The sequence below is a fragment of the Aphelocoma coerulescens genome, chromosome 11 (assembly GCF_041296385.1).
Source record: "Aphelocoma coerulescens isolate FSJ_1873_10779 chromosome 11, UR_Acoe_1.0, whole genome shotgun sequence".
Classification (NCBI taxonomy): Eukaryota; Metazoa; Chordata; class Aves; order Passeriformes; family Corvidae; genus Aphelocoma; species Aphelocoma coerulescens.
In genome coordinates, this window is record NC_091025.1 from 6,944,381 (window position 1) to 6,966,426 (window position 22,046).

General features: G+C 44.5%; 1 protein-coding gene across 2 annotated transcripts in view; it reads left to right on the forward strand.

Moving 5' to 3' along the window:
* The window catches only part of RANBP10 (RAN binding protein 10), a 63,411-nt gene that overhangs the window by 37,662 nt on the left and 3,703 nt on the right, over nt 1-22,046 (forward strand). For both annotated transcript variants that reach the window (XM_069027231.1, XM_069027233.1), the window contains exons 5-11: nt 6,560-6,582; nt 12,569-12,753; nt 14,402-14,514; nt 16,871-16,979; nt 17,909-18,057; nt 19,963-20,158; nt 21,519-21,643. In XM_069027231.1, the coding sequence (XP_068883332.1) occupies nt 6,560-6,582; nt 12,569-12,753; nt 14,402-14,514; nt 16,871-16,979; nt 17,909-18,057; nt 19,963-20,158; nt 21,519-21,643 (900 nt within the window). The remainder of the gene's footprint in view (nt 1-6,559; nt 6,583-12,568; nt 12,754-14,401; nt 14,515-16,870; nt 16,980-17,908; nt 18,058-19,962; nt 20,159-21,518; nt 21,644-22,046) is intronic.

Sequence of the window (22,046 nt, forward strand, 5' to 3'; positions counted from 1 at the left end):
GAGTGCAGTGTGTGCCTGTAGAGTGCAGAATTTCTGGTGAGCTCTCGGGAAAAGTACTGGGCTCCCCAATATTAGAGAGAGATTGACTTACTGGAGAGAGTCCAGCAAAGGGCTGCCAAGGGGATGAAGGAGTTGGAGCATCTGTCCTAGGAGGAAAGGCTGGCAGAGCTGGGGCTGTTCTGTCTGCCCGTGTCAGTCCAGTACTGGTAAGACAAGTAGAGGCTTGAAAGCATCAGCTGATGGAGGAGGAGCTTTTGCTTAGGAATGAGACAAGATAAAACAACAGCGACTGAGGTATGAAATAGTTAAAAAAAATGCACAAAATCTCTCCTTTTCGTTGCTGTCCTTGATTTTTAGCATGTATTTACACAGAAGCCCTGTAGTGATTTGTGCTGTGCTCCTCTTGATGTTTTCTGTTGTTGAAGTGGGTGGTTTTCCAGCTTCACTGTTTTTCACCCTGATGGTGCCGTTACTTTTCATCACAACAAAAGTGTGAGAGTCAGGAGGAGGCTAGGTCTTCTATTTAATGAATACAAATTTGTTCATTTGAAATTTAATTTCTTTTTAATTACCAGAATCTGCACAGTATAAGCTGTCCAGTTGAAAAGTTGTTACTTTCTCCTTGTCTGTTTTGTACCTAGGACTGTGTTATGCCTGGGTGTCTGGGCAGGTGAAGCCAAGTAAAGAGCCCACTTCAGTAACTTCTGTTACCTTTCATCATTACCACCCTCTGATTCTTTGCCTCATGACCTTGCTCAGAGATTTGTTTTGTTTGGGACATTCAGAGTTTTTTACAGCAGTGACGTTACCTAGTCTTCCTTTCTTAAATTTAAGCGTTCCTTTTCTTTCAAAGATGGGGCTTTTTTGGATGGAAGACTTGTGTTTTTCTAAACTGACACTGAATGACCACTTGAGGAACAGCCTACCCCAGCAGTGAACAATGCCAGTGGGAAGAAAGAGGAAAGGAAGGGAATTCAGCTACCATGCTTAGAGAACAGCATTAGATATAAGCATTGCTGTCCCCTGGGTGTCCTCTTGAGCTCTTCAGATGTACAGTACAAAACATGAGCTGTCTGAGAAAAGGACAGGTAGAAGCCTCTCCTGAGCATTCACAGCTGGCTCCTGTGTGTACCAGCTTTTCTTTGAGCTGTAGTGGCATAATGGTTGTACTGAGAGAGGAGAGGTGGTGTGGTTAGAGGAGACAGGGATGGAAGTGCAGAAGGGAGCAGCAGACCTCAGGCCTTGCCAGGTGACGCCGCAATAGCTGCAGGAACATTTTACTGCCTTTTTACAAAAGCAGAATGAAAACCTCGCCTGAGGAGGCTCTTGGTAAGGGCCAGCAGTGTCTGTTTGTATCACTGATAAAGAAACACAGCGTCCAGGAGAAGTGCTTCCTGTGGAATGCTGAGGAGAGGAGCCCCTTGACCAGGGGTTACACAGCTCCTCGTGGGCACAGAGCAGAGAGATGTCAGGAGTGGGTGAGACAGGTGTCAGCAGAAGAACCAGGGCCAAGTGAAGGCAGGAGCAATGATTTATTGGGAGGTCAGAATGCTTTCTTCCCTGATGAAAGCAACTCCTTGAAGGTCTTGAACTTCCATGATATGTAGTGCTAACTTGAGAATCTCATTTCTGTGTTGTGTGAACCCAGGGTTTACCAGGAAGTGGATGAATGTGTTTTTTCTTGGTGTTCCCTGACATAAAGCTGTGGAAGCCATGTATGTCTCCTCCTAGGAGATGAGGTAATTGTGTAATCCTACTGCAGATGCCAAGAATATTCATGAGACTAATCAGCCCCTTTGTGAGGTCATTTAGCTTGAGAGCAGGGTTTCAGGGTTTGAATTTGTCTTTCTTTTAATGGAATTACTGTAGCTTTGTCTTTCCAATTCACCCTTCACCATTTAAGTCCTCTCCTTTTCATCTATTAATTAGACACCCCCCTTTTGTTTTCCTTGCAATTTCTTCTGTTGCTTAACTATTATCTTCCATTGTCTCCATACTTTTTCATTTAATCAGATCCATCAGGAGCACTGTATAAGAACTGTTTTCTTGGCCATCACAAATTCTGGATGTTCTGGTTGGAGCTAAGTCTTGAACTTTGTTTGGAGACGTCACATGAAAACTGTTTGACATCGTATGTAGTCTTAATTCTCTGTTCTGGAAAATGTCTTGAATGTCTTCTGGCTGCTGATGAAACACTTTTGACAAGTTCTGAGCAGAGTTCTGGCAGTAAAAAACATAATGAGATGTGGCTAGAAGTGTGATGAGAGTGAATTTGGAGAGAAAGAGGGAGAAATGTTGGGGCGCCAGCCATTAAGCAGAAAGTCTTGGACTAGGACATGAGGAGGAAGTGTGACTGCTACAGGTCTCTGGGTTTAAGTGGATGAGTTTGCTCAGGGACTAATGTAGGAGTGTCTCAGATCTCAGACTTTGACAGCAGACCAAGGTAAATGGAGCAACAGGGCTATAAAAAGAGCATGTAACCCTCTGAAGCCTTGGCATAGAAAACTTACCGTAGTTTGAGTTCTAGTGCAGGCTCTTGGAAAGACCAAGTTAACCTAAAAAGTAAAATATCCATTCTGCAGTCAGTTTAGGGACTAGAGGAACATTAGGGGTAATACAGAAATCTCTTGTCATAGAGAGACACAGGTGTCAGTCCCAGGTTTAATAGGTTTGACCCCAAAGCTTCAAATGAAGTTTGCAGAGAGCAAGAGCATTGGGATGTTCAAAACAAGACTTCAGATGAATCAAATTTAAAATCACAGAATCCGGGAATGATTTAGGTTGGAGAGGACCTTAAAGATCGTGTTGTTCCAGCCCCTCTGCTGTGGGCAGAGACACCTTCCACTAGATCAGGTTGCACAGGGCTGCATCCACCTTGGTCTTGAACACTTCCAGGGATGGAGCAGCCACAGCTTCACTGGACAACCTGTACCAGGGCCTCACCACCCTCATTCACTACCAAAATTAATAGAAAATACCAGACTTGGCTACAGCCTTGTTCTCTGTATGAGCAGTTTTACCCAAGTGGCCTGATTGGAGGATATCTGTTTCCAAGGGCATGTAGAACTGTGTGGGTTTGACAGTGCTTCTCCTCAGCAGCACGTTGGAGAAGTATTCAAGTATTTTCCTGGGCTGCCATTTCCTAGTCTGTTCTTTAGGATGCCCACCCTGCTGAATGTGTTGTGTTTATTGCAATCCACCAGCACTGCTTAAGGATTCACAGTTACCTAAACAGATGCTGGAGGAGTACCCTGCTGTGCAGGCAGTGGAGTGCTGTGGCTGATCACCCAAATTCATGTTGTCTTGTGCAAATTGAATTCTAAAAGTGGCCAGTCATGAGGCAGACAGGATGATTGTTGCTGGGTGGAGAGCAGAGATGGGCTGGAAGGTCCACGAACATGTTGTGTGCGTGGGGTCGTGTGTAAGTGCACTTCAGTCATGGAAAGTGGAAGTCCTTTGATTGGTTGGCAGGTGAAGATGTCAATCACCCTGTGTCCTAGCACTGAACCTTCATTTAATGGCTTTGTATCACTGCCTTGATGATCACATTAACATCATGGACTTAGAGGAGAGGCTCTTCACACGCTCACTCTTGCTTCCTGACCTATTCATGTGTCCAGTCCTTAAGTCTTTAAGAAGGTTGTGGTTTTAAGTTGGATCCAGGCTTTGGAGGGGCTGCAGAGAAAGAAAACAGTTTCACATTCAAGCTGTGATTATTTTGCTTTCTGCTGTTGGCTCTCCTGGATGCAGGTGTGTAGCAGGGCAGATGCAGAAACTCTTAAGCAGACGTGTCTGTGCAACAGATCAAGTGCTGTCTGCATAAAGCATTTTATTAGGCTGAGTTACATAACAGAAGGTGGAAAACATACATTTGTCTCATTGTAAAGTCAATGTAATAAGTTTATTTATAGACTCACAGAATAATTTTCTCAGGGAGGGATCTCTGGAGGTCAAGCATCCAACGCCCTGCTGAAAGCAGGCCCAACTAGATCATGTTACTCAGAAATGCATCAGGTCTTAACCGTCTTCAAGAATGGAGATCACCTGGGGGCTTTTCTGGTCCTGATTCAGTGTTTGGCTACAATTCATACTGAATTTTTCTAATTAGAATTTTCCATGTTGCAGCTTGTCTCTGTTGTCTCCTATCTCCTGCCACCATGCATCTCTGAGAAAAGCCTTTTTTCTACCCTCCTATATGACAGTTGTAGGCAGCAAAAAGTGTCTGCCCTAATGTTTTTAAGACTGAACAGAGTCTTTTCCCTTAGCCTGTCTTTGTCTTGCTGGCCTCTGGTGGACTCACTCCAGTCTCACTGTGTCCTGTGTTGGGGAGCCCAAAAGTGAACATCATAACCAAAGTGTAGGCTAACAAGTGTTGGAAAAGAAGGGAGAAATCCCATCCTTTAACCTACACTCTCACTAATACAACTCAGGATGTGGTTGATCTCCTTTGCCACAAGGACCTACCACTGGCTCCTGCTCTGCTTGTTGCCCAGCAAGACCCTGAATCTTTTCTGCAGATCTGCTTTCTCTCCAGTCAGTCTCATCCTGTCCTGTTTTCTGGGAGTATCACAACCTGGTGGCAGGGCTCTTCAGTTGCTTTTGTTGAGCTTTGGGAGGCTTGTGCTGCATCATTTCTCCAGCTGAAGCACTGTGCCCTCCAGCCTATTGTCCACTCTCCTGTTTGGTGACACCTGTGAGGCTGCTGGGAGCACACTTTGTCCCATTGTCCAGATCATTAATGGAAGATGTGAAACTGTTTTGGCCCTGCCATTGATCCCTGAGGGACAACTCTTGGACTTTGAGCTGCTGATCACAACTCTTCCATCCTGACAGTTCAGCCAATTTTCCACCCACCTTGTAGTACATTCAAAAACCATATGCTTGTCCAGGTGCTGGAAGCAGCTTCCAGCCACACAGCTACACAAGCCTGGCCACCTTTGGCTCTGCGAGGTGCTGGGGGCAGAGGAAGACTCCAGTGGCCAGAAGGCTCAAGGAGATTGGCCTCATTCTGGCATAAGGGTAGGAACAAGTTTTCATCCACCTTTTCATCCAGCTGAGCAAAATAATTGCAAAGTGAAAGAAAGGTTTGAGTGAGGAACAATATCTGGGCAAAGTGACAAGGTGAGAGAAATGCTTACTGAGTGTTTCCCTCAATCACGTGTTCAGCATCACCTGCATGCACAATCTTTGGCTGGGTTGTAGAGAGGGTGCTCAATAAACAAGGTCCAAACTGCCAGGATGTTCATTAAACCATATTGGCTATCTGCCAGGATGGTAATTTAACTTTATTGGCTGTTTGTTTGGTAAAATATTCAGGATTTCTTTCTGAGCATTTTATTTGGATCTGTGCTGTTTGGAATAGAAATTATTTGTTTCCTATGTTGAATCCTAAAACTAGTTTAAATTACCATTTCAGACTGATCTGGTAACGTTACATTACAGCTCTGGGTTAAAATAGTCCTAAAATTAAAAACAGAGGGTGGTGTTCTCCTGCTTCTGCAGTGCCTTCCAGTGCCAGGCAGAAGAGAAGGAGGAGAGGTGGGACGTGTGTGAGAACTGGGTGTACTGGTGTGGGTACCAGCCATCCTCTGGCTGGGGACAGAAAGCATACTTGGGAGCACACATGGGAAAAGATTGCAGCTTTCAGACTGACTCCTGGAATGTTAGCTGGAAGTATGGATTTAGCTCAGCCTGATGAGGTGATGGCAGCAGTGTCCCCTGTGCTATTGGTGAGGGTGACCCAAAGCCTGTGGGTAGAGCTGCTGTCTCTGGCTGATCTGTCTCACTGTGCTGCTGCCTGGCTGCACCCATGGCCGGAGAGGGAGGAGAGGCACCATCCTTTGGAGCAGTTACTGGCATCTAAATCAGATGCAGAGCTGTGCCTGGGGTAGCCTGGCTGTGGTGAGTGTTGTCTCTAGCCAGAACTCTGTTAGCCATCCCAGGCAATGGCTGCCTTGGCTTAAATGCCGCTTTTCTGGTATGCCAAATGTAAATAAAAAGCAAAACTGTACAGTTTTTTCCCATCTCTTCTATTTGGAACTGTAGCAGCTGAGTTGAGGATGAAGCTGCTCTTTGCACAGCATTTCTCAGGTGTTCCTGGCTGCAGCTTGGTCCTGTTGCAGGGCTGTTCCCCAGCTGTAATGCCAAGTGTTGAATGTTCATTCCTGTCTCTGGCTGATAAGAAGAACCAGTTACAGCCTAAACCAAAACAACTTTTTACTAAAACTCTGTTTCTAACACCAAAGTGAGTCTTGAAAACTAACTGCTTCCTAGTAACAGGGGGAGAAGCAAAGGAAAGAGGAGCTGCTTTTAGAAAACCAAATTTTTGTGAGAGATGTTGAAAACATTTAGGCTTTTTCCTGAACCTTTCTCCAGATGCAAAACCTTGCAGAGGAGGGGAATGGGGAGGGAAGTTACTTCTAAATACTTGAGGTGGTGAAATGCAGGGTCAGAGCTGGGATTTATTGGAATGCAGTAATGTTTTGTAGCATGTTAAGGATGTAGGCAAGCAGGGAAAAAATCCTTTGTCTTTTTAATTCTAATATTTTTCCCCCCACAGGTATAGCCTTTACAGACCTCCCTGTAAGTACACCTATTTTCAGTATTTTAAATAAGGATGCAAACAGAAGGGAGGGGGAAGAGTGTGGGGGTGTGATTTTTTTTTCTGTTTGATGGCCTGTTAAAAAAACATATGATAACACACATTACTGAATGATGTGGATGCTCCTTTTTCTGAAACGTCATAATCCTGTGACTGGGTTTGTGGGCTACTCACGTACCTCTTCTCATCTCTCACCACCTCTAAGAATATGTTGCTCCTTCTCCTGGAATTAAAGCAAGGATGCAAACTTCATTACAGGTCATTGTCTTCCAAATGCAGCTTCGACTCTGAGGAGGACAACATGTGCATAGTTACACTGATGTCCAGTCAGGTCTCACAAAAGCACAGAGGGTCATGCACAAGAAAATGTTCCCTCTTTTCTAGACCCAAGTGTTCCTGGACAAGGAGGATGTGTTTAGTGAAAAAAGGTAAAACCAGGTCAGGCATACACCAACACATCCACTGCATCCATCTCTCATACACAGGACTTCTTGTCCCTAGGGTTGCACTCCTGTCTTTGTTCTTAATAACCCCAAATGAACTTCCTCTGAGAAATTCCTTGGTTTCGATAACTTTTTTAGGCCTCCAAAGTCATCCATTTTCTTGGCTGACTTTCCTGCCTGTTGTGTGGAGGAAAGGTTCCTTTGCTTTGTTCTGTACTTCCTGCCAAAAAAATTTATCTTGTTCCTCTAATTTTTGTATTGTGAGAAATGATGGCTAGCACTCCCTGTTCACCTTCGCAATGGAATTTAGGGCTTTACAGATCTCTCCCATATCCCAACTACAGCCTGCACTTAAATTGCAGTTATTTGATTGGCCTTTTCACATCAGCTGTCAGTACAGGGTTGGGCTTTTTTAGTCCTAGGGTCTTTGAACTTGGTAACATTGCAGTGTGTTCTAAACCAGAAACTCTTTATGTGGGTTGTTTCACAGCAGTTCATTCACTTGGTCCAAGTACAGTTTATTAAAAGTACAAGAACATTTTGCCTGTCCATGAAGATTAACCTTTTGGAGTGAGGTCTTGTGACAACCTTGCATCCCCAGCAAGAATATGCTTCTGTGATATGCCCCTTAGTTTTTGGTGCTGTTTGCTTTCCCTCTGGATATAGATTGCATTAGTAGTCACAGGTTTACCATATTCCTCCTAATTTTTTCACCACTTTGTCTTCTCATTTGGCTAGACTGCTTCTCCTTCTGCAACAGGAGCAGTCTCCATGTTGAGATAGATAGAGAATTGGTGTTTAGGCAGCTCTCCAGCACATGTAACACTGCTTTGTCATTTACAGCTCAAGTGTTGCCGTGGAGCTTCACAGGACAGATTTGACAGGTTGAAATTCCCTGTCCTGCTTAGCTTAACTTGCATCCTGTTGATCCTGGAGTGCACAGTGAGCTGATGTAGACATTTCATGTTCATGTGTAAGCTGTTCACCTCTGTGCTGAGTCTCTGCTAGGCACAGGGGATGAGCAGCTGGGCAAGCAGAGCAGAAAGAAAGGTGTTTGCTGCATTGAGGTCTTGGAGTGCTGCTGAGATTGAACTCAAAACTCTCCTGAGCCCCTGGCATCTCCTTGTCCTGCTGTTTCTTGATCTGGTTGGATCATCCTCACAGGATCTCAGGCTTGTTTGTCGGTATGTCTTGTGCAGAAGAGATGTTTTAGTGTGAAACGGGGAGAAGATCTGGCCAGGGTAGGTTTTGGCAGCTTCCTTATGGTGAAGTCTCCAGTGGTTAAATGGTGTGTAAATGGTCTCTGTGCCTTTTACCAGCCAGTTTGCTGAGCTGTTTCCTGGGGAAAGCCCCTTCTGGCTTTTACAGCAGCAGCTAATCCAAAACACTCTTTTTCTGGGCCAGGAAGGAGAACAGCTGATGCCCTGTAGGCCTCCTACTATTCAGAATTATCCTTCAAGAGGTAATTCCTCTTTAAAAAGAGGAGAGAAGCTTGGCTGGGTCTTTTCTCCCCTTAACCGTGGATGTGAGCAAGGATGGGAGACTTCTGCCTCCATGTGGATCTAGGACACTCTTCTGCATATGCTAAATCACTCTGCTGCTCTGCTGGCAGCTTCATCCTAAGGATGCCTGCACCTGACTTCAGCATTCTATTTTCCAATATCCTTCCCTTGGATTACTGCCTTCTTCCTTCACCCTTGCAGATACTAATGTATTCCATGTGCTCTTTTTGCTCCCTTGGTCCATGGATGATTGGTTGCTTCAAGCAGTTGAGGTTTCCTAAAGAAGGGGATGCCAAACCCAAGATAGACTTTGGCTTAAATATGATCAATATTGTCAGAGATTGTAGAAGTCTTGAGGCAGTAGAGAATACAAAGTTGGCCACTTGCAGGTCATGTTTTTCATTTATTATGGTTCTCTGAACCAGGCTCAAACACAATATCCAGTCATTATAAGGTAAAGAAGAGAAAATATCCATTATAGGAAAGAGATGGAATGTAATCTGTGGTTTTTACCTGCTAAAGCTGCAGTTCTAGCAGTTTATCTGCAAACAGGAGTGGGAACAGCAAACTTACCTGAGTGACCCTTGAAGTGCTCTGGTTTGAGCAGCTCCACATGGATTTTTTGGCTCTGACCCATTCCTCATTACTCACCCTTCCAGGAGGGCTTTAAGGGAGAGCTTTTCCTTCTGTTACAGCCTAAGGGGTGTTGAAGCTGACTGGTAACACACATCTGTGAGAAGCTTGGCCAGTAAGCCCCATTACTTCCACGCTTTTTAAGATTAAATTTTAGGGTTGTCTCACAGCTCATCAGTGAGATTATACAAGGAATTAAATTGACCCTTCAAAACATTGCTAGGTGGAAAATAATTTCCTTGCTTGTTCCAAAATTCCCCTTTCAGAGGCAAATGGGGAAGACAATATTTTGCAAAATTCACAATATTAGGAAGTTGAAATGGGTACTTTAATTTGAAAATCAGAGACACACATGTTGAAACATACTTGCTTTGGCTTGTTTCAGTTTCCCATAAAGGGTGTTTTCATTTGTACAAAAATACTGTGATAGGAAAAACCACATTTTGGCTTAGCACAGGCTGAAGTTAAAACCAGAGTAACTGCTGGAAATAGGAGTGAATTCCCACAGAGGGAGTTTCCTCTTTTTTTTTTTTTTTTTTTGCCAATTTAAGTCAGTGCTCAGGCCTAACTGTTATTTACACAAGCCTGGATCAGGTCTATCCTGCCTGGAGGTTTGAAGGAACAATAGGAGATGAAAAAAACCAGAAGAGCCCAGAGTGGGATTGTAGGAGTGCAAGGGCACAAGGGGCTTAAAAAACTGGTCAAGATGAACAAGGGGGTTGTGAGCAACTGGCCACCAGCATCAGGGCAAGAGGTGGGCCAAATGTCATGGGGAAGGTGTTCCTGAAGAACTTGGCAGGAAAAGCATCTCCTGGGTCAGTGGGTTCTGGAATCTGCATCTGGCAGGGTGCTGGAGATACGTGTAGTTCCCAACAGCTGCTAACCAGAGAGAACACATCCCACATGTAAAAAATGGAATTTTAACTCAGAGATTATTTCAGAGACATAGAGGGTAGGCAGTTTCTGCTCAAAGATGAACTTAGCCAAAAGTGATTGAAAAATACATGGCATCCTGTAAACTGGTGGGGGGGCGGGGTTGCTTCCAACTTCCAAGTATTTTGGGTGTCTTATTCCAGGCTTTGGAAGCCCTTAGGTTTAAGATACCAAGAAGATAATAAAAAGTCTGAAGTATGGACTGTGGAGAATGTCTGATCCCTCATTAGAGATATATCCTTGTCAGCCAGTTTTGAAAGAATGGAGGCATTTTCCTCTGGCTCTTCCCTTATCATGCTGTATTTACTTTGCACATCTCTAACCTAGAGAGTTCCTTGGTGTGAGAACAGGAAAGGAGGAGGTGTGGTGAGTCAGCAGCAATGCAGTCATTCTGATCTCTGTTTTCAATTTCCAGCCTGTATTTATGGGTTCATTTCTTTCCTTTGTTTTTTCAGGTTTGATAATTTCAGAGGTAGAGGAGGTTGGTCAGGATCTTACCCAGTTCAGTTTTGAAAACTCTCTGAGAACAGAGATGCTGCAGTTCCTCTTGGAACCTGTTCCAGGCCTAAATCATCCTCATCAGGAAAGATGTCTTCCTTATTTCCCATCAAGTATTCCTGGCTGCAGCTCATGCTGTTGCCCATTCCCTGAACACCTTTGAGAAGAATCTGTCTCCATCTATTTTATCACCTCCCCCTTGGGAGTGGAACACTTGCAGTTAGATTTTCCTTTTAGCCTCCCTTCCCCAAGCTAATGCCCTCAGCCTCTCCACGTATGCCATGCACTCCAGCCCTCTGACCATCTTAGCAGAACTCCACTGGATCCTGTTTGGGAAAGTCCATCTTGTCCTGGGGATGTGGATGAGGAAGCAGGGAGCTGAGTACGTCCTGCAGGTGAAGCCACCCCAGTGGAAACAGAGGAGCCATCACTTCCTGCTGCCTGCTGGCTCCCCTTTTGCCACTGACTAGGATTAGGCTGAGCTCTACCTCATAACAAGGATTTTACCTTTAGTAAAAGCAAAATCCACAACTACAGTAGGTCTCAAAGGGTCATCAGTGACATTGCCCATGTTTCAGGTCTCTGCAACAGTGAAGAATAATTTGAAGAAATTTTCCAGATAATTGTAGGAAAGCCCATGTCTCTTGCTATAGAGGAGGAGATAGTCATCCTAGGTTTCTGACTGGACTTAAGGAGAGAGGTCTGCCCCTCTGCTGTTCTAATATCTGATATGGGTTCAGCCCTGAGCAAGGCATCACAGCCAGGCACATTCCAGACTTCAGTTCCATACACGTGTCCCTGTGCCTTGCCCAGTGTCCAGTTTCTGGCTGGATCAGTCTCCACTGTTTTAGAGCAAAGTGGAAAAAACCCAACACCAAACAGTTCCTGAGTGATATGAGAGAGATTTCTTCCCCCACCCTGCAGGCTCTCAGCACATGCTGTGAAGCAGAGAATGAGTGAAGTTTGTGTCTGTTTTGCAAACATAAAAGTAATTTGTGCTGCACAGAAGTAACTTGACAGTGAGTGAAACATGCTCTTGAAAAATGTGATCGGAGTGATGAGAACCAGGCACCTCTGTGCCTTTTCTGATGCTGTTTCTCTTTTCCCAGCATTTAAGTGGGCTCAGGGATTCAGTTTGTATCCATAACCTTATTCTTAAAATAGCATGAGTTCAGAGAACTTCTAATACACTTTGAACACTTATTTTCAATTGCATCATCCTTAGAAGCTGAATTATTGGCTGAATTTTAGAGGCATTTTCGTGGTGGTAATCTTTTTATTTTCCCTATATTCTGGTGATGGGTCAAAGCTTCCATTTGGATCCATAGACTTATTCTTAAAATGAAATTCATCTATCAGTAGTGTAATTTCTTGTGTGGATGTCTTGGGATCTTGGGATCATCAAAGACCTAACCTCAGAGCTCCACCACTGTCTGTTCCCTTTTCATCAGAGATGTAAAAGACTTAGATAATGATTTCCAAGGAATAAAGAGTTCAGTTGAAACAGGAGGGAATACATAGATCCATTGATTGAGACCACGCACTTTTCAATAATAATAATAATAATAATTATTATTATTATTGTTGTTATCGCTATTACTATTATTGTTGTTATTATGGCTGTTATTATTGCTGTTGTTGTTACTGTATTATCTGCTGCCTCTTGAAGCTTGGTAAAAATTTCAGAAAACTAATCCAGAAGTGACCATCCACAGACAGCCTTGATCCCAGGCTGCTGGGGGATTGAACCCATTGTTCTGGTTTGATGCCATAACTTTTCATAAATGCACAATAAGTCACAGGATTCCTTGAGAAGTACCCAAAGGGCTGGTGCCTCTTCCAATTCCATTATATTTACTTCAGTTTAAAGAGCAGCTCTTTGGTTTTACCAAACTGTGTAACTGGAACTAGAAGGAGAAAGCTGTGTTTAATACAGGTTTGTTTTTCTTCCTTCCCAGTCAAACCTCTACCCTACAGTGGGTCTCCAGACTCCAGGAGAGATCGTGGATGCCAACTTTGGGCAGCAGCCCTTTGTGTTTGACATTGAAGACTACATGAGGGAGTGGAGGGCGAAGATCCAGAGCACCATTAAGCGGTTTCCCATAGGAGACAGGCTGGGAGAGTGGCAAGCCATGCTGCAGAAGTAAGTCACTGCCTTGGTGTTCAGCTTCTTCCATTTTGTTAGGCATTAAATACTTCTTAAATGCTAATTGATGCTGTCTTATGGCCAAAATTACCACTCAGTGCATTTTGCTCAAATTGTTTTACCCTCTGTTTTGTTGTTTAAGAGTCTTTCCTGGGTAGATTGCTGCTGTTTCAAATGTAAAAGATATGGGAGAAGTTTTCAGCCAAAGATTGCCTGAAAGCTTGTAGGAATGGAAGAACACGCATTTTGAGGTGATGCACTGGGGGAGGGGAGAAGACACCATAAAAAGTCTTAACCTAGGAGAACAGCCAGTATGTAAGTCAGCTGAATTCAGAAATGAAAGAGCAAGAAATAGCCTAAACCAAAGGCTTCCAAGCCTAACTGAAGGTACAATTATGACATTTTATAAATTTATGAATATTGAAAGCACTTCCCATTGCAAAAGAGGATTGAGAGGAACTTGATGAGAACAGTTGGCAGGAGTTGTCAGAGGTCAGGAGTGTTATTGATGCTGCCTGCTTCCAAACTCCTTCCAAAATGGGACTAAATTAGAGAGCCAGGACCTCCCCTAACAAGAGCTGTTGATTCTGCTGCAATGGGACAAATTTATCCATGTATTTGTTCCTTGTGTTCTCCAGAATTTTTTCTTATGTGCACAGTGGAGTTGTCTGGGTCACCACTCTGGAGTTCCTCCTATAGAGCTCTTGGGCAGAAGCACTTGTATTTAAAACAACTTCTAAAAATGACACACCTGCTTGCAATGTTATGCCTAAAAATGATTGCTGCCTCATAAAATACTCGTTTCTTTTACTGAAAGTAGCCAAGTTGGGTGTGTGCTCTGAGCTGTGACTCGATCAGATCAATGCCAGCTTCATCATGAGAAGCCCGTTTTGAGATTCATCCTGAGAAGCTTTGAAATCCTTTGCTGGCTTTTTAGATTTTGTTAAAATCCAGTAAGCATTGAGTTACTATGTCCTGGGAAGGCACAAGTGCATTAGAAATGGGCTGTTCAGGAAGACATTTTTGTTGTGTTTGTTTTCTGACAGTGATACTCCTCCTTCCCCCAAGATTTTTTGAAAATGCAACTTCAAAGTATGTTAATGTTTTTAAAATCAATGCTGACAGTCACCAGATTAAAATATCTGTGAATGTGCAGAATTCATAAGGAGGTTGAACTACTAAAGATATAATTGCTGGCAAATAACCGATGGAAGAAATTCAGGACCAGAATATTTTCTTCTTTTTTACATGTACTTGAAAGCCATGGACCTCTCTGAGGTTCAGATTTATGTCTGTAGAGGGTGTCACAGGCAGTAACACAGTACTGAGTCCTTACAAGTGACTCTTGGACAGCAGTCATTAAATAAATAAATACTGTTTATACATTGAGATTCTTAATTTTTTTATTTTTTCTTCCACTCTGTAAAGTGAATTTAAAGCCTCCCTCCTGTTTGCAAAGGATCAGGTGCCTGTCTTGTAAATATACACAGTTTGGACCCAGAAGTAGAACCTTGGTTATGTCCTAAGCAAGCTGAGTTTGTCACTGAAATTGCAACTTCTGTTGTGTTGATTTCTTTTTTTCTCCAGTGTGATGACTCTGTTTCACCAGAGCCTCGTCATCTCTTTGTATTTTCTTTTTTTCTAGTATGGTTTCGTCATATTTGGTTCACCATGGGTACTGTTCAACAGCAACTGCCTTTGCCAGAGTCACAGACACCACAATCCAGGAAGAACAGACCTCAATAAAGAATAGACAAAGTAAGGCTCTCGGGTAGTCATTCCTCAAGTGTGTTCCCCTTGGGACTCTGCAGAGGAGTGAATGCTGTGGAATTTACTCCATGAGAGTACAAAGCTGTCCACAGCACACTGCTGACCATGGAGTAGGGCTTGGGAACCTCTGCTAGGAGCACCGTTCCTGTCATCACTGTGCCCTCTCCACACTCTGCCATCTTTGCCTGGAGAAATGCCCTATTCTTTCCTGTCCCTGTTTGCTCTGCTTGGCCTTTACCTGAGCTGAGATCACTGTGCCCCAGAGATGCCTTTGGGTTTGAGTTCTTCACTGCAGGCTGTTGCAGCAGGGGCAGTTCCATTAGCCTGGGCACAGGGACTCAGATACATCCATTTAGTTTCACTGCAGCTTCCAGAGTTAAGGACTCTTCCAGTCCCTCTGCACATTGTGATTTCAGGTAATGTGTACGTGCTGAGGGGTTTTCAAATTCACAGCCAACCTGTTCAGCTCACACTGAGTGAAGAAGTGGTGTTCTGTGTCTGTTTTGGTTGCTGCTGTTTGCTTCCAAGTGGCTCATCTCTCAGTTGGTAGGGCTGTCAGCACTTTTGGTCCTGCAGAATAAGGCTTGCAGCTTTCTCCTGCTGTACCTGTTTTTTTAAGCTTTTCTATTCACTGGCTCAGCCTGCAGAGTGGCAGAACATTGGTGTGTTTTCTGCATTCTCCTGGCTGTTGAATACAGGCCACATCCCTGTACATTTCCCTTCCCTTTGTGAACTGTTTCTCATATGACTGTTACGTATCAGAGCATTGTGCCCCTTTGTGGCTCACTCTCCATACATTGCATGTGCTTAGCCAGCATTCGGGTTCATTTGGGGACTCTGCTTTTAAATAACTTGCAGTTGCTGCCTGTTAGTGCTGATGGGCTTTGTGCTTTCCAGGTCATGCATTATGCAACCCTGACCCCAGCCAGTGTTCCCAGTGGTGTGGGTTTAAGTGGCAGAGCCTGACGGGAGGCACGCGAGACGGTGCAGGCTCATTTGTCTGAGGACAGGTGACAAGGCAGATGGAGGGAAGGAATACAGAGCCCTGAAGCTGGGGCTTGAATAAAAGGTGTGAGGAAAACAGATGGGAAAACAAAAAGAGGGGGAAATATAAAAGGGAATGACATCTGTGAGAGTTGCCAAACAATGCAAAGCAGAGCTGTCAAAAGCAGCGAGACGAGAAAATGGACATGCAAGAGAGTGAAATGAGAGCTCTGTGTTGGTATGAGAGCCAAGGCTTTGGTCCCAGATTTCAACTATGATAACAACCAGATAGACACTGAGAAGTGGGAGACAAATCAAGTCATTGCAGTTTGTTACTGGGATTGTTAATGAAGATTACCAGGGTGGGTTTCCAACTGCTCCAACCCTTTGCGGAAGCCACAGCCTGTTGTTACCAGAGGCTCTGCTTGCAAAGCACCTCACAGGCCCTTCCAAACCTTCCCTCTGCTATTTGTAAGGAGTGCTGGAAAAACAATGCAGTTTTAAGTACATTTAATTTTTATCTGTAAGTACACTTAGAAAAAAAAAATGTGAGTCACTGTAGATCAGCAGCATCTCTGAGCATCTCGAGTCTTGCACTCGTGTCTTCTGACCCACTGAAGGAACATACATGGGACATGAACACCCAGCATGATAAGTGTCCTCTGCCTTTTATCTTTGCACCTCCTAGAAGTGCACAACTCATTGAGCTGTTTCTAGCTTATTCAATAGCTGGTTCTCAGAGCTAGTTTGGCTCATTGTAGCATTACTTCTCTGGGAATATACTGACATCGACTTGAGGAACACAGTTGTGTTGATACAATTACTTTTGCTTAGAGGTAGGAATATTGGGGAAGCAGTACTGTGCTGTGGTTTAAGCCCACAGACCCTCTGAGAATACTCCATTTATCTCATGCTCAACTGTACATACACTTCCAAGCACAAACCAGCCAGACAATGCAGTATGAGGGTGACCTAGGGACTTGCCCTCTGATATTGTCACTTCCCTAGCAGCCTCCTTGTTTCCATCCAGCTGGCGTATCCTGCTTTCGTTTCCATTGCTGCAGAGCTCTGTGACTAAAGGAGTAAAGTCTCAGAGCACCCCATCCCAACCCCATCCCAACTCACCCACTCCATCCTTCAGATCCTTCTGCTCTTGATGGTTTTTTGCTACTAACAGATCCTTCCTCATTTTCACAGGGTTTTCCTCACCCTAATCCATAATAAACCAAATGTGGTCTCCAGTTCTCCCAAGCCTTTGTGCAAGGTGGTAGTGGGGAGCTGGGTGGAATGTATGAGACAGCTCTTCTGGCTTTTCCTGTGGGCTGGTCCTGTGTATCACTAGGTCTCCTTTTGCTTTCAGGAATACAGAAGCTAGTATTAGCAGGCAGAGTGGGAGAGGCTATAGAAGCCACCCAGCAGCTCTATCCTGGCCTCCTAGAACATAACCCCAACCTGCTCTTCATGTTAAAGTAAGTATGAAAAGCTTTATGCTCCCTAATGCTGAAATGTGTATATGAAGGAAGAAGAGCCTGTCCAAACATCCAGTCTGGCTGCACACCTTGCTCTGAATTTAAACTGTTTGAGATCCCTTTGGGAGTCCTTTGCACAGTGCTTGTAGCAACATAGAGCAGCTTTTGTTGCTGCTCACACCCAGTATGGCTTTGCCTCATGAAGTCAGGCATAGGTGGGTGAATTTTAGTTCTACTGACTGCCAGAAATTCCTTCAGAGGAGTTTCTTTACTGGTTTTGTGGAGATCTTGCAGCGCTGGAGCAGTGGCAGTCACTGTGAAGGTTCCTAGAAAGCCAGATGAATGGAAAAGGCTCTCTGGGGTAGAGACTAAAGGAAAAAGTGTCCCAGTTCTCCCAGCTGTACAGAGTGGCTCTTCCCAGACTTCTGAGACATATGAGGACAATTTCCAGTAAAGCTAAATGAGGAGCTGTCCTCACTGTCACTGTGGATATTGCATTTTTTACTCTTCCTTCTCTATTTTCCATTAGGCACCAGTATTTTTAGGTTGATGGAGTAGTGAAGGAGTAATGGTGTTTGACAGATTTAGTACCTTCTCCCTGAAAAAAACCCTCCACAGTTTAATTTTGGAGTACCTGCAGAGGAGCTGGAGCTGAAAGCTGTAAAGGAACAGTTTTTTCTTAGCACAGTGGAATTAAACTTGCTTTTTTTGGGAATGTCTCGACATCCGTTAGCATCAGAGGTGAAGTTTCTGAACTCTTTCCTCTATAGCATCATCAGAGCACTCACAATACAAAGGCATCAGGAGTCTGAAATGTTTCTTTGAAAGCTTCTAGCACTTCCCCCCCCACTCAGGAGCTGAGGCAGGCTCAGTGCAGAGCATCCTGGCTGTCACGCACCCTTTGTCCCTCTTGCCTCCCATGAAACCAGGTGCCGGCAGTTTGTGGAGATGGTGAATGGCACCGACAGTGAAGTGCGTTGTTTCAGTGCCCGCAGCCCCAGATCCCAGGACAGCTACCCCGGGTCCCCCAGCTTAAGTCCTAGACATGGATCAAGCAACTCCCACGTTCACAGTACTGGTAAGTGTGTCCTGTGTCTCCAGGTGAGGAGAGCAGATGTCAAAGGTGGACTTGGTTCTGTATGACATTACCTGCTGCTTTCCATGTGTTATTCTCGGAAATGCTCCTTTCCTTCCCCAGCTGAGGGGATATTCTTTTACTGTGAGTGTCTCTACCCTGTCACAGAATTGGCTTTGCATTAGTTATTTTCCACAATTGTCTGCAGAGCAGGTTTATTTCAGAATAAAAAAAGCCTTTGAAGGCAGTCTTCTCCTGCAGCCACCTGTGACTCAGTGTTTCACTGATGGAGTGCTGAGAGGAGGTCTGGAAAGCACAACCTGTTTTCTGTACCTTGGAGTCTGCGAAATAATTGCTTTTCAGAAAGAACTGAGCAGAAACTGCATTGCCAATGGAGCAAAAGGTCAGGGGGATGCATTGCATAAAAGCTTCTCTCTACCCCATGGACTTTACCTTGCAAACTCTAAACATGTGAGAAGGGAACAGTTCTGTTGGCAGTAAAACCCATCTCTGGAGCATCAACTCTGGAGTTTGGGAAATTAAACTTTAGGATTTGAAGTGGAAAGAACAGGATAAATGAGGACACCTAAGATAGCCTCCCTCAGTAATTACTGACTGCAGCTTTGGAGCTGGAGTGAGCCAGGAAAAATGAACTGCAGAGCCCTTGGAAACAGGCTGAGCTGCTTTACTGAGCTGTGAGCTGCTCACAGCCATCTGAGTGTGTTTTGGGTTGGTATTTCCACTGCTGCATGTGACAAACTGTGGACAGGCAAATATTTAAGGAAAAGGAAGACAATTATTTGAGTACTTCCAAGCTGTCACTCACCTTTCCAAGCCAGTATCTTTGTTTTCTTGTGCTGTGTTGTGAGAAGCCCTGGGTGTGTTTCTTTGGCTAGATAGTCAGAACAATCCCATCAGTCCATAAAAGCTCTTGGTAATACCCATGTCTACATCTGCAACTGCTATGCAAGGCAGCATTTATATATATTTGTCTCTACACATGGACATCACCTTCCACAGTTCTCTGTCAGACCTTGTACTTTCAAAAGAGTGGTAATTTCACCCGAACATATTTTAGAGATGAAGCAGAACTGTTGTGAACAGTCTACTCTGTCATTAAAATGCACAAAACAGCCCATTTGAATCTTTGTGTTGCTGTGATAGAAAATAGAAATACATTCCCTGCTACAAATGTAATTGTGGGGTCAGCTGATCAATTTGGATATATCACCATCACTTCTGGAGGAACAGCCATGCCAGGTCACATCATTTCGCCAAGGTCCTGTGATCAATATTGGTTGCCTAGGGAAGAATAAGAACACAAGCCCATAGTGAGCTTTTTCTAAAATATTAAAGCCCCTGTCAGTTCTGAATCCAGATAAAACTTGTTGTAATGAGCAGACATTTGTGTTCTGTGTCAGTGTGTTCTGCAGCTTGATAAGCACCTTTTGGGGAGGAGCAGGTGAAATTTAAAGCCTGACTCTCAGTGATTTCTGTTCTCCTGAACAAGGACGGTTAGCTTGTGCTCATTAAGAGGATTGCTATTATTTGCTGAGTGTTGGGTGAATCAAGTACATCCCTAACTTCAGATAGGTTGTGGAAAGCCTGGGCAGTTCTGCTTAGCAGTAATTTCTGTACTTGTGAACTGTTTCTGCCAATCTCTAATTTACAGCCCATTTTTAGAACTTCATGAAGCTCAGATGTTGCTGGTGAGCAGTGGGGTTCCTTTCATATTCATTTGTGTCTTCTCTAAACCCCACTGAATTTAAGAATGATGAACCAGAATTTAAGATCTGCAGTCTTACTTTGTTTTCTTCCTTTGGGGCCTGCTGTCCTGCTAAACTGTTGGCTTCACAGCAGAGTGATGTTGTCAGTCTGGTCTCATTTTTCTTTCTTCTTGGCTTTCAGGAGCAGATAGTCCAACCTGTAGCAATGGAGTCATGTCCACAAAAAGCAAACAGAGTCACAGTAAATACCCAACACTGAGTTCGTCATCTTCATCTTCCTCCTCCTCTTCCCCTTCATCTGTGAACTACTCTGAGTCCAATTCTACGGATTCTACCAAATCTCAGCAGCACAGTAGTACGAGTAATCAAGAAACCAGGTATTGGTTTTCCTCTGGAGACACCTGAGGGAGGGTGGGATGGTGGGAAAAGTCTCAGTCTGCTTTCTGAGGATCCAGAAGGGCATCTATCCTGCCCTTTTGAACAATATTTGCTATCTACAAGGGCACTACTATTCCCAGCAGACAGAAACCTGTTCTGGCTCCCCTGTTGTGGCTCAGGCTTGGAGGTCCATCTCATAAGGAATATTATGATGCTCTTGTTTCAGGTACCAGGCTGTCCCATTACACTGATGCCACTGGAGCCCAATGTGATAGATTGCCCAGAAGCTTTCCCAGTCAGCCTGGCATTGTTTCTGCTGCCTCAGCCAGGCACTTGTTCCTGCTGAGCAGCTTTCCTGCCCTGTACTGGGTGAGGCAGCAGCTCAGGCCACTACTGGCTTGGTGCATTGCCCTTGTGTGTAATTTCCTTGGGCTACCTGTTGCCCTGTTCCTTCCAGGTGAGCCTGAGCCAGCAGTAATTTGTTTCATGCTGTGACAGCAGCTCAGACTGAGCCTCCCTTCTCCAAGAAGCCACAGGTGATCCAGAAGTTCAGTGCAGTCACTGCTGCCTTTCTGGAGTGTGGAGCAGAGTGAGCTGTGGTGAAAACTGAGCTTCCTTTGGGCTCACTCTCCACACTGCTGTTGCAGGGCTGTCTGAGGCCCCACTGGAGCAGAGGGTGTCATTGTGATTAAAAGAATCTCTTGCTAATTGCAGCTGGCACTCATCCTTTGAGTGCTGTGCTGAGCACAGTTTGCAGGGCAGTTTGTAGGCTCAGTTGTGACTTCTGGAGAGCCACCTAGCATGTAACTGAGTGAGAAACACTTGTTCAGACTCAATTTACCAGAATCATTTAATGATGCTGGATTTGTCATTCTTTTTTTTTTAAATGTAGAGCCCAAGTTCCAGTGAGATTTTCTCATAATTTCAGTTAATCAGTAGTTAATCAGCAGTCTCAGCCTGCTGTCTTGGACATTTTAATGTTCAGTAATGCACTGTTTGCAAGGATTGGGGACATATCATAGCCAAGATTCCCCTCCTGTGCAGTCTCTGAGTGTGTTATCTGTTATCTGGCTGCTGCTTGCTGTCCCAGGGATCACCACTTCCTGAAGAGAAAATGCAAAGCACTCTGCACCTGGAATTATGACAGGCACTTAGGGAACAGAAACCTGCTTCATAAGTTGTCTTCAGAAGCCTGCAACAATTTTTGCTGCACTGACTTGGACCATCTGGCTCCCTGTGGTCCCACTGGCACCTTTTCTGGTGTGCTGGCCATTGCTGGGCACTGTTTGGCACATAAGCTCTTAATTTCTTCCCTTTTTAATTTAGACATCTGACCTTTCTTCCCTCCTTTCACCTCAGTGACAGCGAGATGGAAATGGAGGCTGAGCATTACCCCAACGGAGTCCTGGAAAATTCATCCACCAGGATAATGAATGGCACCTACAAACATGAAGAGATCCTGCAGACAGATGAGTCCAGCATGGGTAGGTCCTCAGAGGCAGGAGGGTTAAAGGGAAACAGAAGGAGCTGGTATCAAAACTTCAAACTGTGATTGGATTGTGGGGAAAAAGCATGTACTTTGGGCTTCTTCGCCCACCCACTGAATGAAGTGCTGCTTCATGGGGAAAATGAAAATTAATCTGTCCTGGAACTAAAACTAGGTCTGGCTTTTCATAGACTCGCAGCAGTGCTGGTGATGTTTTGGAGCAGGGAAAGCAATAGGAGTCAAAGGTTTGTTCCATGTTGGTCATGAAATGGAGCTCAGAGCAGTCCTGGCAGAAGTGCCTGCTGGGGAGCTGAGCTGGGCTGTGCCAGGCTGGGGATGTCCAGCTGCAGAGTGGCCTCAGCACAGCTGCTCAGCCATGACTGTCTTGTCTGTGGGTGCTT